The sequence below is a fragment of the Taeniopygia guttata genome, chromosome 4A, assembly GCF_048771995.1.
Source record: "Taeniopygia guttata chromosome 4A, bTaeGut7.mat, whole genome shotgun sequence".
NCBI classification, from domain to species: Eukaryota; Metazoa; Chordata; class Aves; order Passeriformes; family Estrildidae; genus Taeniopygia; species Taeniopygia guttata.
In genome coordinates, this window is record NC_133029.1 from 8693344 (window position 1) to 8709028 (window position 15685).

Below are 15685 nucleotides of genomic sequence, written 5' to 3' on the forward strand. Positions count from 1 at the left end.
TTTAAACCATCTTAAAACTACAGAATGAAGAGAAGATGCAATGGCTATAGTTTGAGGACCAATAGAGCAGAAGAATCAGAATCAGAGCAAGTAAATTGTTTGTATTACTTTTTTTCCTCTATCCAATCCACAAAAGTTGTAATAATACTGATACAAACACAGTTTCTTCAGACTCGTCACAATAATTATGGCTGGTTTGCTCATTTCTTTCCTCTTTCCTCTACTTCACATGCTCTTACATTGATATGAATTAAAAAGATCATATAAAACCTTTTGCATAGCCTAGAAGCTTGACAAATCAACTAAGGGAAGAACTGAGATAAATTATAGTCTTTCTTTGGCTCAGATTTCTTCCTTTAAGCTGATTTATTGCAAGAACCTTAACATTTTAATGTATTTTCTTATACAATAAGATATCACTTTTAATTATTGCAGAACCCACAGCTTTTGGAGTTCAGCTCATTAAATTCACTCCTCAGTCAGCACATAGTCTTCAGTAGCAACATTGTGTTATTGTACAGATGATAGATTCCAAAAAGAAAATAAGCACTAAAAATGCTCAAAGAAGTACATTCTGGTCGTTAACAACAGGTGTATAAACACTTTCATGTTCTTCTGCTCACTGTACTCTCTTGAGCACTTAAGACCCCACAAACAGGTTGCATTGTGGTTTTGAAATTTACTTTGATGTGCTGCATGCTATGTCTCTTTCAAAGTACAAAAATCTTTTAAAACTTAAAGCTTTATACATCTGTAAATAAGGTCTTCCTTAATCTATCTACGAACAAGGAACAAAAGGTTTTGGAAAAACTTTCATTACTATTGGACACAAGGCAATTCTGAAATGGCCTCTTCAGCCAAGTTTAGTCTGCTAATGCACAGGAGGTTTTCTATGCCTCATTCTCTATAACATTGTGTTGACATCTCTGCCTTTTAAAACTCAGATTTAAGGAGTCCATTAAATAAATCTAGAAGTCCTCTATGACACGTTAAATCATTTGAAGGAAGACTCAAACATAACATATAGATGGAAAAAGCAAGAAAATCAAACAAGCACCATTCATAAACGCTCCCTGCTCCTAACAGGTTTCTGGGAAGTTACACTATAGGTCTATAGTTTAAATTTATAGAGAAGCTATTGGATCATTTCTCAAATGTCAAGCAAACCACACAGCCTACTGCTTTCACTTGTCCTTTTACTTCCTCCTCCTGAGATAATGAAATCATAATATAATAAATATAAAAAAACAGGGTAAATTCAGGAGAGCTCAGAAATCCTGACACCCTTGGAGAGACAACAGGATCAGAGAATGCATCCCCTCCAAAACTTCCCCCTCCAGTCATTACTAGTGCTTAGGAAAATACAAATAGCTTCTTGAACAATGGGTTAAAATTTATCCTGACATTGTGAGGAAAAGCCTTACATCTCTCTTACCTGGCTGCAGCCATGTGCAGTGAGTGACAGAATTGGGAAAAAAGGTCAGTCAATTTGCCAGACATCAGGATTCAGGGAGACACAAATGTCCCCATATTGCCTGGTAAGGGCTGCAGCTCAACTCTACTAAGCTACATATATTTTAAAAAGGAAAAAAAATCACAAAAAAAAAAAAAAAAAAAAGTCTTGGCACTGAAAAGAGCAGACTGGCAAAGAACCAGCCAAATACAGCAGCATTAACCCTCTGTTTGCTGGCAAATACTCTTCCCACTGAACCTAGTGGTATGCAAAAATGATCTCATGAAGCATTAACTGGGAGAAAAGAAAGGACACATTTGATCACAAGGCACTTTAATGTGATTTGCTGCAAATTGTACCAATAATATTTGACAGACTTCTATGAATGATGGCAGCCTTTTTTTATGGGCAAATATCAGTTAATTCTAAGAAATGCATGTTCAGCAGAAAGAAAAACTAGTGGAACAGCAGATGAAAAGAATGGCAGTGAATGCCAGGATGGGCTATGTGATTCCTTGACATGCCATTTTGCTGAGGTTAGCCCCAAAGTGGGTGTCAAAGTTTTAAGTAAAATGAGTATGCACACTAAGCTCCATTTCCCCCCACAGGCTTTTAAGAAGCAATTTCATCAACAAGTGAGATCCTCATTGCTTCCTGCAGTTTTAAGAGCTTAGAATAGTGCAGCCACTCCAAATTCAGCATTTTTGAGTCATCTAAACTAGGAGACAGCTTAAACAAGTGGGCATATTGTAAATAATATCTGGTGTTCTCCTCATTTGGAGTTTCTGAATCATTAAAGATCCTGCTTTCAAGCTTTGTGACTGGAGATGTATTTTGCCAGTTTTGCTACACTTTTGGTTACTCAGAATAATGTTCAGAGCCCTGGATGATCACTTGGCTGTGTGAGCTATTACAAGATTTTGGGGGAGAACTGCAATAGTCAGCAGGAGTCAGGGATGAGCAGCAGTTGAAACAATCCTTGTTAATAACATCAGCGAGTGTCTGCTGCTCACCAAAGAGGTGGTGTCAAGTTCTAACCTGTCACACTCCTTCCCATTGCACATAGAAGCTGTCAGCTGAAGACACGGAGATAAACCTCTCCAAATGGGGAGAAATCTATTTATGTTTAAACTGCACAATAGATTGAACTTAGACAGAAGAACTGGCATAGAAACTCCTCTGAGGGAAAGATGAGAACTGCATTTCCACCTAACCCAGTTCAAGTACCAAAATCTCATGCAATGTGTTTGAATTCTTTTAGAAGAAAATGATGAAATACAAATGGCATCTCTGCTTGTGGCATTGGCACTCCTTTTAAACTTTAAGAGGATGTCTATGTATCTGTGCACACATGACTCAACACGATGCTGGTGCCACTCCAATAAAACCAAGCCACCGATTCCTGAGTTTGGGCCATTTTCAGAGCTCATTAAAATCAATGACAGCCTTTCCACTAAATTCAACTCCTCAGATCATAGCAGTCAGCTTGCAGACTGATGTACCACAGAGGCTGCAGTCACACTGCTTTGTCCCCTGTTTGACTTACAGCACAGCTTGATGTTTATGTTACATAACTAAAGATATTGAGACCAGCCACACCACGCACACTGTCACAGCACAAACATAAGGATTACTGAAAATCCTCAGCAGAAAAAAAAAAATCAGCTTCCCAGTTTAATATATTGTGTGTACTTTCTTTTCATTTATATATAGCGAGACCTCATATAAATCAATGAATACCTATGAATGAATAACACACTTCAGCAGTATCAGATACAGGAAACATTCTGGTCAAAGCCATAGAGGATTTTAGCAGGTATTAAACAGGAACAACTAAAGATGTGTTTGTTTGTATTAAATGTATCAGACTCACACACACACACAGATTATTGTTCCCTGAGTACCCATTTTCACAGCTGTTCAAAACTGAGTAACATCTTGGCCCTTTTCTTAATGCTTATGCAAGATTCCAGTATTTGCACTTGCAGCTACTGCTTTCTTGTGAAATATTATAAGTACCCACGGATCACTACATAAATGTATTTAGGATTTAAATAAATGGGCCTGTATTGAGCAAGTCTTTGGACCAAGTACAACTTCTTATTTATTCTCTGACTGCTGTACATCGTCTTCTGGAGAAAGAAAACATAGCTGTGCATTTGTCTGAAGTAAATTCCCTGACCGGCAAGTTAAGAACCATTACAAGTGGAAAAATATTAACTTTGAAACAGAAACCAATGCCAGTAAAACTTCTTAAGTTTCACTTCCTAAGTGATAAAATTTAACTTTTGATAGTTGTCTGCACTTAACTGCTCCCAGAAAAACTAAAAAGAAGCCTAAAAGAGGATCTACTTCCCAAATGTCTGAATACAGTCAAAAACCCTGTACTGTGGGTTCCAAAGGACAAAGATTTTGAATATCAAATCTGCATTAGGCATGTCTCCATCTCCATGGTCAATCCAGGAATCTGACATGTCATTTTCTGAAAACTTCTATCAAATCTTTGACAGAATCACATGCAAACAGCTTACGTGGAAAAGCTTTTCAACTCTCACTGACCTGAAAAAAATTGAGGGATTTATTTTTTTGTACATATAGCATCCAAGTAATTTGGGTTTGCATATTAGAAAAGGCATTTATATACATAAATAAATCCCCTAAATATCTAAATATATTCTAAACTTGACTCAAGTCAGGTCAGGTCCAAGGTCAGAAGTGCTTTGCACTTTCTTATACTATAGTTAGAACCAAGTCAACTTTTAATTTTGCAGATATGGACCAAAATTCTACATTGAACTGGACAGTTCTGGAATCCTTGCAAACCTCACTGGAGAAGTGTAGCTGCTTTTATGTAGTGTGCTCTTCATAAGTCATCTACTTATGATAAGAGATCTACTGACATGCTTTGGAAACAGATGAGCAATTTCACTAACTCAACATAAATTTTCTGGTACAATATTCTTCAGTAGTTGGCGTGAACCATTAGCAATGTACTGGTCCATGTATCATAGAGCTAGAGGTCCAAACTATAAAGAACCAACTGAGCAAGCAGTGCAAAAATTTATTCCATGCCTATGAAATTGCTGGATTAAGTTTTCATTGTATTTATTGTATAGCAGCAAGACAAATATATATTTGCATTTCCTATCTTACAATGGTTCTGCAAAGGTATTGGAGTCCTAATTATCATCTATTCTACTGTGTGAAAGAAAAAGAAATCTCACATTCATTAAGCTGTTAATAAAAGATAAGGGCGCCAAGCTTGCCTTTCTGTTTTAAAGGTTTCAAACAGTACACTTCAAGTTACCTGTAACTGCTTTCAGTTTCTGTCAAATACCAGAAAGACAGCATGAAGTGTAAGAGATCCACAGTGACGGTAATCCCAAGTGGATCAGAATGTGTGTGTACTAGGCTAACTCTAAATTTCTCCAGTCTGCTACACTAGGTCTGAAATGAGTGAGACCCCATGCACACGTGCATCAGACAAGCTCTGCTCAGTACACAGCTCTGGGCAGAGAAGTCCGCTCCGACAGCTCTCCACAGGATCTGGTGTAAGGACAGCACAAGGGCTGGAAGGGAAAAGGGTCACTTTGAATGGCGTTTCAAAAAAGGAGTTGAACTAGAAAATGGAAAAGACTGAAGGTGGTTTGCCAGGGTTCTTGGATATTTTATGCTCGTAACCTGTCTGCAGTTTGTCACCTGGGTGAAAGCACTTGCCCTGACATGAGCCACTCTGACTTGTACAAGCGCAGTTATCATGGAAAATTCATCAAAGTTGTAATGCGATTAAGGCTTTATTCCTGCATACAGCTGTTTGTTAAGATCGAGCAATTACGTGTATCAGCTAAATAATCATGAAAGAAATGACACTATGTATTTTCATTCTACAGCACTTTATGGGTCTGACCCTTTACGAGACCCTACAGCCCCTCTCACATCACTCCTGCACAGAAGCTCTGAGATCACAGGGATTCTCCCGGTCCCCCACACCACCGCTAAGACTCACACCTGGGAGACAGCCACCGATTCCAGCAATTCCACTAACGACCTAAGAGTCAAAATAAAGTCCAGTTCATCTTAACAACCAGCTACTTAACTCCAGCTACCTAACATAGGTTAAAAACCTGATTTGGAGCATAAAACGTAGAGGTCCGACACTGGAAGACTGCAAGTCTGTAAGCTCGGGATGGGGATGCCCGTGTAGCCTCTGCGTTCGCCGCCGTAGGGAGCCGAGAATACAGCGCTGGAACCGGGAGCGCCTCCGCCGGGAGCCCGCCGGGCTCACCGCAGCCCCGCCGCCGGCCGGGGCTCCCCGTGGGCACGGGGCTGCCGGACCGGCCGGGCTGAGCCTCTCCCGGGCCGGCAGCGGGGCCGTGCCCGTCCCGGTGACCGCCCCGCCCGGCCCGGTGACCGCCCCGCCCGCGGCCGCCCACGGGCACCGGGCACCGGGCACGGCCCCGCCTCCCGCGGCAGCGCACACAGACACAGACAGACACACAGACACACACAGACACAGACGCACACACAGACACACACACAGACACACAGACAGACACAGACACACACAGACACACACACACACACACACACCCGGGCGGGCAGAGCCCACGGGAGCGCGGCCCAGCCACCGGGACACGCCGCCTCTGCCCGGAGCCAGCGCGTGGCTGGGAGAGCACCTTCCACAAAACGCTTCGCCTTTGACATTGAAGGAATTTTGTCTCTTTCTCAAGCCATTGTGGCCTGGGAAGTCCCGGCTGCCTCCAAGGCTTCCTACTGGTTTGTTGTCCGTGGAATCGTACAGAGTCCAGCCTGAGAAACCTGTGACAGCTCAGCTGTGAAGGCACAACCGTGGCGTGAGCATAGAATCACAGGATATGCTGAGTTGGAAGGGGCCCATCAGATCATCCCTGCACAAGACACCCCAATAATCACATCATGTGCCTGGGAGCATTACCCAAACACTCCCTGAGCTCAGAGAGGCTTGGTCCTGTAATCGCGTCCTTGGAGAGCCTGTTCCAGTGCCCAAACACTCTCTGGTTGAAAAACCTTTTCCTGGTATCTAACCTAAGCCTTCCCTGACTCAGCTTCATGTGATGGCAGTGACAGTTTTTGGGGCTCAGCTCCTGAGACACGATGTCTCAGGGAAAACATTCAGCTTGGCCTAAGTCAGCACTCAGCACATTACCTGCAGGGCTCAAGGCACAGAGAGAGGCATCCTCTCACCGACATGATTCAGGTGACATTGTTCAGGCTGTGGGATGACTTTGAGGGTCTGAAAAATTTTCCCATTGAGGGCATTGTATAAACCACATGGCAACAATAGAATCATGGGGAACCCAGGCAAAGCACACTTTGTTTAGAATCATTAAATTTTCTCTAAAAGATGCATTAAATTTACCAGACAAGATACAAAGGGGAAATAGCACAGTAAGAAGAATGATGAGGTAACAGAGCTAATTTTTCTTCATCTCTAACAGATCAATGCTGCTTATTAAAAAATAAAAGTAGGAGCATTTTAAAACCGACTGAACTATCCCGACTTGCAAGGACATGAAAGTTGTCAGAGTTCCAGTGTTTTCTTCAATTAATAAGAAGAGAGTATTATACTAGAACACTGTGTTGGAGGCTATCAACCCATCTCATAGATGCAAGCAGAATAGTTTAAAGGAAAAAGCTATTATTGTCTACAGAATGGAGAGGAAAACCTGTGTGGGAGCACAGCTAATGCCAGTGGTGTTTAACTAGACCTGGGGCCAACTCCTCTCTGACTAGAACCTGTTTAAAGGAATTGCCAAGTAGGCTTGCTAGAGGGAAATGTATAACAAAAGGTTCATGAATTTAGGTGTTTCCAACTGATGTATTATAATTTTATTCATACCCTTTTATCTCTAAATATCTGTTCTTATTTTTTGCTTAAGATGCACTCTAAGGTATATGATTTTTTTTTATAAAGAGCTGAAAAGTTGGGCCGCTGTAACTTCCAGTACCAGTGCTCGCATGGCAAATTACTTGAGATTCTATCAATCTTGGCAAGGTTTCCTGGCCGTTCTTAATCTAAGAATGAACTGTTCTTGAATAGTTTCTCTTGGATATTAGGCATAAACAGAGCTTCTTTTCCCTGTCTTAGCATCTGGTTCAAGGCCAGATTCAGGGTTGGGGTTGTTTTGGAGTCTTGGGGTTTTTTCCTCGCTGTTGAAAAAAATGTAAAATATCCCTGCAAATTTCTCCTGGTTTTTTTCTGCATCTATTCTTCTACAACATAATATCAACACAATGAAGTTTAACAGTGTCATGTCTACACTGAGCAGAATTAACTAGGTAATACAGTTTGAATAATTCTGAAGTTTCAGAGATTTCTCTAGTATCTGAAATAGGGTCAAAATGCAGAGCTATTTTATTAACAAGTACAAATCTCAGATGGAAGCAAAAGTCAGTGCATATATGACAGGAGAGATCAAGTTCCAGTGCTGATCCACAAAACAAGGAGCTTCCCAAAGGGGACAGCAGGTGGAACCAAACACCCTCCCTTGCTAGAGCCAACGTGTCTAAACATCCTAGCACTCAAAGTCATATCTGCAGTGACCCAAAGAGTTAAAAAATATTCCTAACACTGAGGATTAGAAAGTAAATGAAATACACTTCTTGCGGTTTTCTGTAACTACATGTCCCAGGGCTAGGTCAGTAAAAGCTGCCTGTTTCCCCTGAAGCAGCAGTATGAACCATCTGCCAAGCTGTCATGTGAGATCAGGTTAACGCTTGGACTTGGTGATCTCAGTGATCTTTTCCAGCCTTAATGATTCTATGATCAAGGCTGGTACACTGCATTTCTTCTCTACGTGTACCCTGAGGTACTGACTCGTGTAGAGAGAACGATGATATTCTGGCAGGGCACTGATTTGTGTTCTTTTTGAAGGACACAATTTGCACAGGCGACTACTCAGACCCAAAGCATCACTTTGTGCTTTCTCACACTTGATACAGAGAAGCAGAGTCACCAGTTGTATTGTACCTCTTTTGGGGCTCCATTTGCTCCACCATATGAACACCATACCAAGTAGATACACCCGAGTTAGTGTTTCCTTCAGCTTAAGTTTTAATTCACCAAAGCCTCCACTGCAAAGAAACATGGAATACAGAACTCTGTGGCAGAACTATTTTTTATTTCCATGTTATATTAGTACATCGTGGTTGCTGCTTCTCTAGTTTTGTGGGGCCTGGAGGTAACACCTGAATGAGAAAAACCCAGAAGTTTGGTAATTTCTTTCCTTTTCTTCTATGTTAAGTTTGACAGCATTTCTAGAGAACTTGGAAAAGTCACTGCCTTGCCAAGAAAGTGAGGATGTGCACTAGCACAGGTGGAGCGAGTGTAGGGCATCACAGAACGGGTCAGGCTGGAAGGGACCAGCGGGTCCCCGGGTCCAGCCTCCCTGCTCAGGTCAGCCCGAGACACAGGATTGCATCCAGACGCTTCTCGAATCTCAGCAGTGAGGGACACTCCCCGAACTCCCAGGACAATCAGCTCCATTGTGTTCCACTGCACGGTAAAGAAGTTCTTCCTCATGTTCAGGTGGAACTTCCAGCGCATCAGTTCCTGCCCGCTGCCCCTTGTCTCAGCGCTTGTCACCGCGGAGCTGAGCCTGGCTCCACCTCCATCCATCCCGCAGGGTGGCTCGCACAGCCCATCGCGGCAGTCCCGACACGGGTCTAACACCGCCCCGAGGTTATTTTTTCCGGAATTTCTGTGGAACCGAGCGCCGCCGCAGCGGCCCGGCCTGACGCGGCCCGGAGAGCCGCGGGCACGGCCGGTGCCGCACCGCCCCCTAGCGCCGGCGGCCGCGCCCGCCCCTCAGCCCCGCCGCCGCCCTCGGCCCGCCCCGCGCCTCAGCCCCGCCACCGCCCCTCGGCCCGCCCCGCCCCTCGGCCCCGCCGCCGCCATCGGCCTGCCCCGCCTCTCAGCCCCGCCGCCGCCCTCCGCCCGCCCCGCGCCTCAGCCCCGGCACCGCCGTCGGCCCGGCCCGCCCCTCGGCCCGCCCCGCCGGGCCGGCAGCGTTCCGTGCTGCGCGCCCCGAGCCCGCGGAGCCGCCGCGCAGTCCGGCGCCATGGCCCGCGAGGAGGTGGCGGTGGCCGGCGAGGAGGCGGCGGCGGGCGAGGGCGGCGGGCTGCTGCTGGAGATCGTGGGCTCCCCGCTCAACCTGAGCCTGCTGGGCCTCTGCCTCTTCCTGCTCTACCAGATCCTGCGGGGCGAGCGGCCCGCCGCCCCCGCGGGCGACGCGGACCCGCCGCCGCTGCCCAAGATGAAGCGCCGCGACTTCACGCTGGAGCAGCTGCGGCCCTTCGACGGCGTCAGCGACCCGCGCATCCTCATGGCCGTCAACGGCAAAGTCTTCGACGTGACCCGCGCCAGGAAGTTCTACGGGCCCGGTGAGGGCGGCGGTGCGGGCCGGGCCCAGCCGGCGGGGAGCGCGGGGCGGGCCGGGGCCGGTGCTGCCGGAGCGGAGATTCGCTCGGCGGGGATCTCGCTCGTGCCTGACCCCGGCCCGGCCCTGGTCCCGGTGCGAGGCTGCGGGGGCTCGGTGCGCTCGCCGCCGGGCTGGCTGCGCCCCTGCAGCGCCGGCGGGCAGGGTGACGGCTGCCGCCCGGGCTCCAGGCGGGCCCCGGTGCTGTGGAAACTCCGGCTTTGCCGGTTTACGTTCTTTCCTTATTCTCGGTGTTTTCCCACGTGTGGCAGGCTACACGTACCATAAGGGGCTGGGCGGCTTTGTCAGCCTGGATTGATGCCATCATTTGCCTGATGGCAGGCAGCACGAGCGAAGCATTCTCTCAGTGTTACCATTCCGTTCCATTTTAGTGGGTATCACTCTATTGCATAATATTTATACTAAACACTTGACAATTTAGATTAAAACAGCGTTCTACCAGGAGCATAGTTCAAATGTGCAAAGATTGAATAACATATGCTCGTAGAGCAGCCAGGGATGAGGTAGATAGGACTATGTGCACCCAGGTGAAAGAGTTTTATCACCTCCACGAGGATAGGGGGTTTTATTTTTATCAGAGGCTGCCTGTTAAACGCCTCACTGAGGCTTGCTGATTTATACCAGGATCTGCCTGGCATAACCACTCTTGAGCTGTCCAGACAGCCTGGTAGCTGCAGTAGCAAGCTGCCAGTGCTACTTAAGAGACAAGGAGAAAAATGCAGGAGAAACCATGTTTTTGGAGGCGTTATCAATTACTACTTTTGGGCCAAACATAGACAAGACCGTCACTGGATGAAGCCAGGCTGTAACTTTGCATTCTGCAGCAGTCAGGATGATAGGTACAGCGAGTTCGATGTGCAGTTCCGTATTTGCACAACCTAAAACCCACTTGACATAAGGGCCGAGCTTTAGATGGTGCCTTCCTTGATGGCAATAAAAGCTGCCTGTTGCATCTGAATTGGTAATTGACGAATAGTTCATCACAATGTCTGGCTAGTTTGATTTTCATTTTAATGGAAAAGTAAGATTCTTTTGATTAATTTAGGAAAAAGCACACTCTGGAAGTGCTCTACATGCTCTTTGGCATGTGCTCTACAAAAATCAGAGTTCACATCTAACTTCTTTAAGCTCTTTTTAGAAGAACTTTGTCTAGTTGAACATGTAGTATCTCGATTTTTGGCTTGTCATGCAAGCAAGTTAATCATTAATTAAGTTTAGCAAGAGTTTATCTTGATGTCTCTTATCTGCTGTGAGTTTAATTTTTTGATCATTTGAGTTTATCTTGGGTTTTGTTTTAATAGATGTTTCCTCCAACTTGATAGTTTCTAGTAGCTCTACTGTATTTTCTGTCAAGACATCCTTTCATCTCAAGTTAGGAGTATCCATTAGAAAACTTCCATTTCACCTCAGACATAGAAATCCTTCCTCTGTTCCTTATTCTAAGGATGTGCATCCCAGTCTGTATGCTTATCCCTACCCTTATCCTTATATGTGCCATGCATCGTTGTGTGGTTCATTGTCCTGATGTTTCAGCAAACCTCAGTCATTATTTTGTTTCTTGTCCTCTTCCTCTATTTTCTCTTATTACCAATTAGAATAAAAACTTTAAAGCATTTCAGAAACTTGAGGCACCTGATGCATGGCTCAGGGTAGAAACTCATCATCTCTTTTAGTTTGGGGACTGTGATCCATGAAGATAACATAACTTCCATTACCTCTGCAATAATGCTGCTTATGTTTTTATTTTAAAGAGGGCCCGTATGGGATTTTTGCTGGAAGAGATGCATCCCGAGGTCTTGCCACTTTCTGCCTGGATAAGGAGGCACTGAGGGATACTTATGACGACCTCTCCGATCTCAACGCTACACAGCAAGAGACCTTGAGGGACTGGGAGTCACAATTCACTTGTAAGCCATTTTAAACCTATTTACAAAGAAGCAGTTAACTGGTAATAGGGGAAGCAATAGTTAAAAGGCTGTAGCCAGCTGGAACAATCATATGTATATAAAAATGATGAAATTGCATACACCAATAACTAGTATAGCGGAAATAAATTGTGTTTTATTTATAAATCTAGTGTTGAAAGATTTACTATAACCAACTACAATGGAGTTTTCTCCACATGTCATTAGAAATCTCAGTCCTGACCTGATGTGCCCCTACTATTTTGGCCCTTTTCCTGTTTTAATTAAGACTGTTAATCATGCCACACTGAATAGCTGTTTTATTATGCTAACAAGCTTATAGCAGAAACCAGAACTATGCTACCAAATATATGACTTGAACTAATGTTAAAACCTATCTTTACAAGTATTGAGCATCAGGACTGACAGTGAAATCCACTGTCTTTATTATTGTGTTCTTATTAAATATGTCAAATAGTTGCTTTAAATTGTTGTAACAACATTGCTAATCTGACACAACTGTAATCAGGGGGTTCTTTTGCTTTGTTGAAGTTGACAGATAGGCAACATAGTAGAGTTCTCAGTCCTTACATGTCTTGGCATTTTTACATGCTCCAAAGGAGATATAAAATAAATCAGAGGCTTAATCATATAATCAGATAGCAGACCCATCTCTGTCTTTGGGAGAAATTATCTCCCTTTTGTCCTATTGAATATTTGTAATGCACATTACAAAGAATAAAACCCCTTCCAAGTAGTGTCTGTGTGTGCACATATGTGTGCACGTTTAATAGATGTAAATAATCTAACAATGCCTTTGGTTTTAACATTGGCAAGAGAAATAATCTAATCCAGGATTCTGTTTCTTTGGGCTGTGTGAGTCCCTCAGTTTGTGTTTATTCATCTTTTGGTTTAGGCAATAAAATGAGAGTTACATTCACTTCACATGATTACAACAGTGTTAGTAGTTGATTTTAGCTTTTCTCCTTTCCCCCAGTGTTTGGAACAAGTTGCTCAGAGCTGTTTTATTGAAATATAGCTATCCTTTCATTCAGAAAATAGAAGAGTTTAAAAAAGTGTCTCTTTAAAACAGAAAAATTACTTGGATTTTTTTTTTTCCCCAGTTAAGTATCATCATGTTGGTAAGCTGCTGAAGGAGGGGGAGGAACCCACTGTGTACTCTGATGAAGACGAAAAAGATGCCCAGGATGCAAAGAAAGAGTAGATACTGCAGTGAGGAGCAATCTGTTTTTGAAACATAAAGGATCATTTGTAACATTCCACTTCTGTTTCACAAGGTGCAGCAGCAGCCAGGCTTACAAAAGGTCCAGAGGTACAGTGAATGGTTTCTTTTCAAATATTTCCTTTTCAAATTCAGTGGGAAGCTTCTGAAGGTCTATTATGTCTTCCTTTAAACCCACATAATAAGCAGTATGCATGACAAATGTCTGTGCAAAAGTAAACTGCAATTTTGGCAATAAAGGACTGTTTTTCTGCTATCACCATTTAGTGCAAAGTAGGTAAAAATCAAGTTTTTCATTACTGATCTATCACTGTGGAGACAAGCACATGACTCACTTCACATATGCAACACAAACACCACTAAATCTTCTTTTGTGTTAGCTTCTGCAGGATCTGGCCCCATGTTTGTAATTCCTTCAGAAAAGGGACTATATTTTGTTTGTCCACAAAGCATCATACTCATTTGTTGTGCAGTGTAATTCATTATTACGTAAGATAATTTGGCTTTCAAGACATTGCATTAGCAACATAAAGATGAAACAGAAACTGCTTTTGAAAAAGATTAAGAATGTTTGAGAGGTTAAATCACTTTTAAGTATTTAATAAAGACTGATGAATGCTTGATGTATTCAACATACATAATTCTGCATAGACTAATATCCTCTGTTCACTTCTACAGCACATCTAACAGAAGTTTAGATAATGAGTAGAACTAGGCATCCCTAAAGGTACATCATGGAGTGTGACTTGTTCATTTGTTCATTTGATTTTCTTCTTAGTAAAAAGCACTCTTATGAATGTTAATGGAATTATATTAAACATGGGAGATCAGCTGCTCTTGATTCCTAGGCCTGAAAAACAAGAAGTTGCTGGTGTGGCATGATTAGCAAGTGCTCTTGAATGTGCACCTTTACCTAGTAGAAAAACATTACTGGTCAACGTAACATACATAAGTTTCCTGTACAAAATAAAACAGTGTAAGCTGTTTCTGCATTGAGGCCTTTGTTGGTTTGGAATGTTGCCATTAAAAGAAATGACACAATCTCATGCATAACCAGCAGTGCTATACCTGTGGACTTGACCTTTGAGTTGCTTTTGACTTATTTGCTCTCTTGGCTTACCTCTATGCTTAATTACTAGGTTTTTTCCTAAGTGACCTGCCTCCTACCTGAGAGGGCTGGGTAAATGGATATGACCAAGGAAAAATGTAAAATGTTCATCATCCAAAACACTTCTGTAAGACTTTCTTACAAATTCCAAGATAACTAATGATTTGCTGATCACTTGTAAACTTGTTTCTTGTCCAGGTGATTCTGCTAGTGCAGAATATGCAGGGTGCCTGTCTGCTGTAGCGCCCTCTGTTTAATTTCTCTGTCTCAGCTATCTGGTTGTTTCAATTTGGCAACATGTCCAAAATGATGAACTGAGTCCTGAGTGGGAAGGTATAAACTAGGCAAAAGCGTTTGGAAGTAGAGTGTGTTGCAGAACAGCAGCTTTCATAAACAAGTTGACACAACATATTAAAGTGCCTGAGACCATCTGTGGTGAGAGCAACTGACTCTCCCTCAGTCCCAACACTGTCCTGGGATTTTCTTTTGGTTGCACTGGGCCTTCCAATGAAGAGCAAGGTTGTTTGAGCCAGAGTTGTGTAAAGTGGTACTGTATGAACTACCTGGTGAAGGTCTAGAGACACACATAGACCTTGTCATGACCTTTGTGTTGCTGTTTTATTTTTAGAGACGTTTATACTCTTTGCAAACTACTACTAATGGTTTACCTCAAATTGGAAATGTGCTTTTATTTGTTTAAGGCAGAAAATAAAATACTCTTACATAATGGTGGAGATTGTTTTTATTTACTGCAACCAAATATTATATATTATATCCCCTAATGTTTCAAATTTTATATTGTCTTTCTCTGATCTGTCACATTATCCAATGCATAGATTGAGTAAAATATGTTCTAAGGGAATGATTGTAAATGCAGTTTGCTACTAAAAGTTTAACAGAATATTAAATAGAGAACATGCTCTATTGCAAAAACAGTGTTAGGCAGAAAAAAAACCCCAAGTAATTGTTAATACTGCGCAAAAGCTGGAGCTTTGGAAGGCTGTAACCTATCCTTACCAGACCTAATCCCTTGACTCTAAAGTTACTCCATAGCATTTTCCAAGGAACTGAAGACTGTTTGAAGGATTAATCTGTACATCAGAACATTACGCATCACAAAGAAAAATAGTAACAAAATGATGCTAACACAAGACAAAGCTCATTGTTAATACTTCTTGGGGAGGAGGTATGACACTTTGTTAAGACTGTTACTTTTTCAAGGAAAACAGAATTTCTTGTGAAAGAAGCATGTCACAAAAGCTCCTCACAAAGCAGCAAGCATGGGTTTTATTTCCTTCTAAAGTGCTTAAGAAAATTGATGGGTTTTAGCTTCTTTTTTAGTCTGTTCAACAGTGACTGGCAGCAATGACTGTGCAAAAAGAACCATGCCAGGCAGCTTATCAGGCTGTACATTCACCAGGCAGGTCATGATGACCAATTAAATGCAGAGAATGTCACTAATCTCCCTCGTCTGACATGTCCTACACCTGTCACAAAGAT

At 43.0% G+C, this 15685-nt stretch overlaps 2 protein-coding genes across 2 annotated transcripts in view; one reads left to right on the forward strand and one right to left on the reverse strand.

The window, feature by feature from the left end:
• KIAA1210 (KIAA1210 ortholog) overlaps positions 1-5854 on the reverse strand; it is a 51985-nt gene extending 46131 nt beyond the window's left edge. Inside the window, exon 1 of the mRNA XM_030272585.4 lies at positions 5578-5854. Coding sequence (XP_030128445.4) covers positions 5578-5591 — 14 coding nt within the window. The 5' untranslated portion in view covers positions 5592-5854. The remainder of the gene's footprint in view (positions 1-5577) is intronic.
• Positions 5855-9459: 3605 nt separating this feature from the next.
• On the forward strand, positions 9460-14912 carry PGRMC1 (progesterone receptor membrane component 1). Its single transcript, XM_030272594.4, has 3 exons — positions 9460-9874; positions 11682-11837; positions 12959-14912. The coding sequence occupies exons 1-3, from the start codon at positions 9553-9555 to the stop codon at positions 13057-13059; spliced, it is 579 nt and encodes a 192-aa protein (XP_030128454.1). The 5' UTR covers positions 9460-9552; the 3' UTR covers positions 13060-14912.
• Positions 14913-15685: the final 773 nt, after the last annotated feature.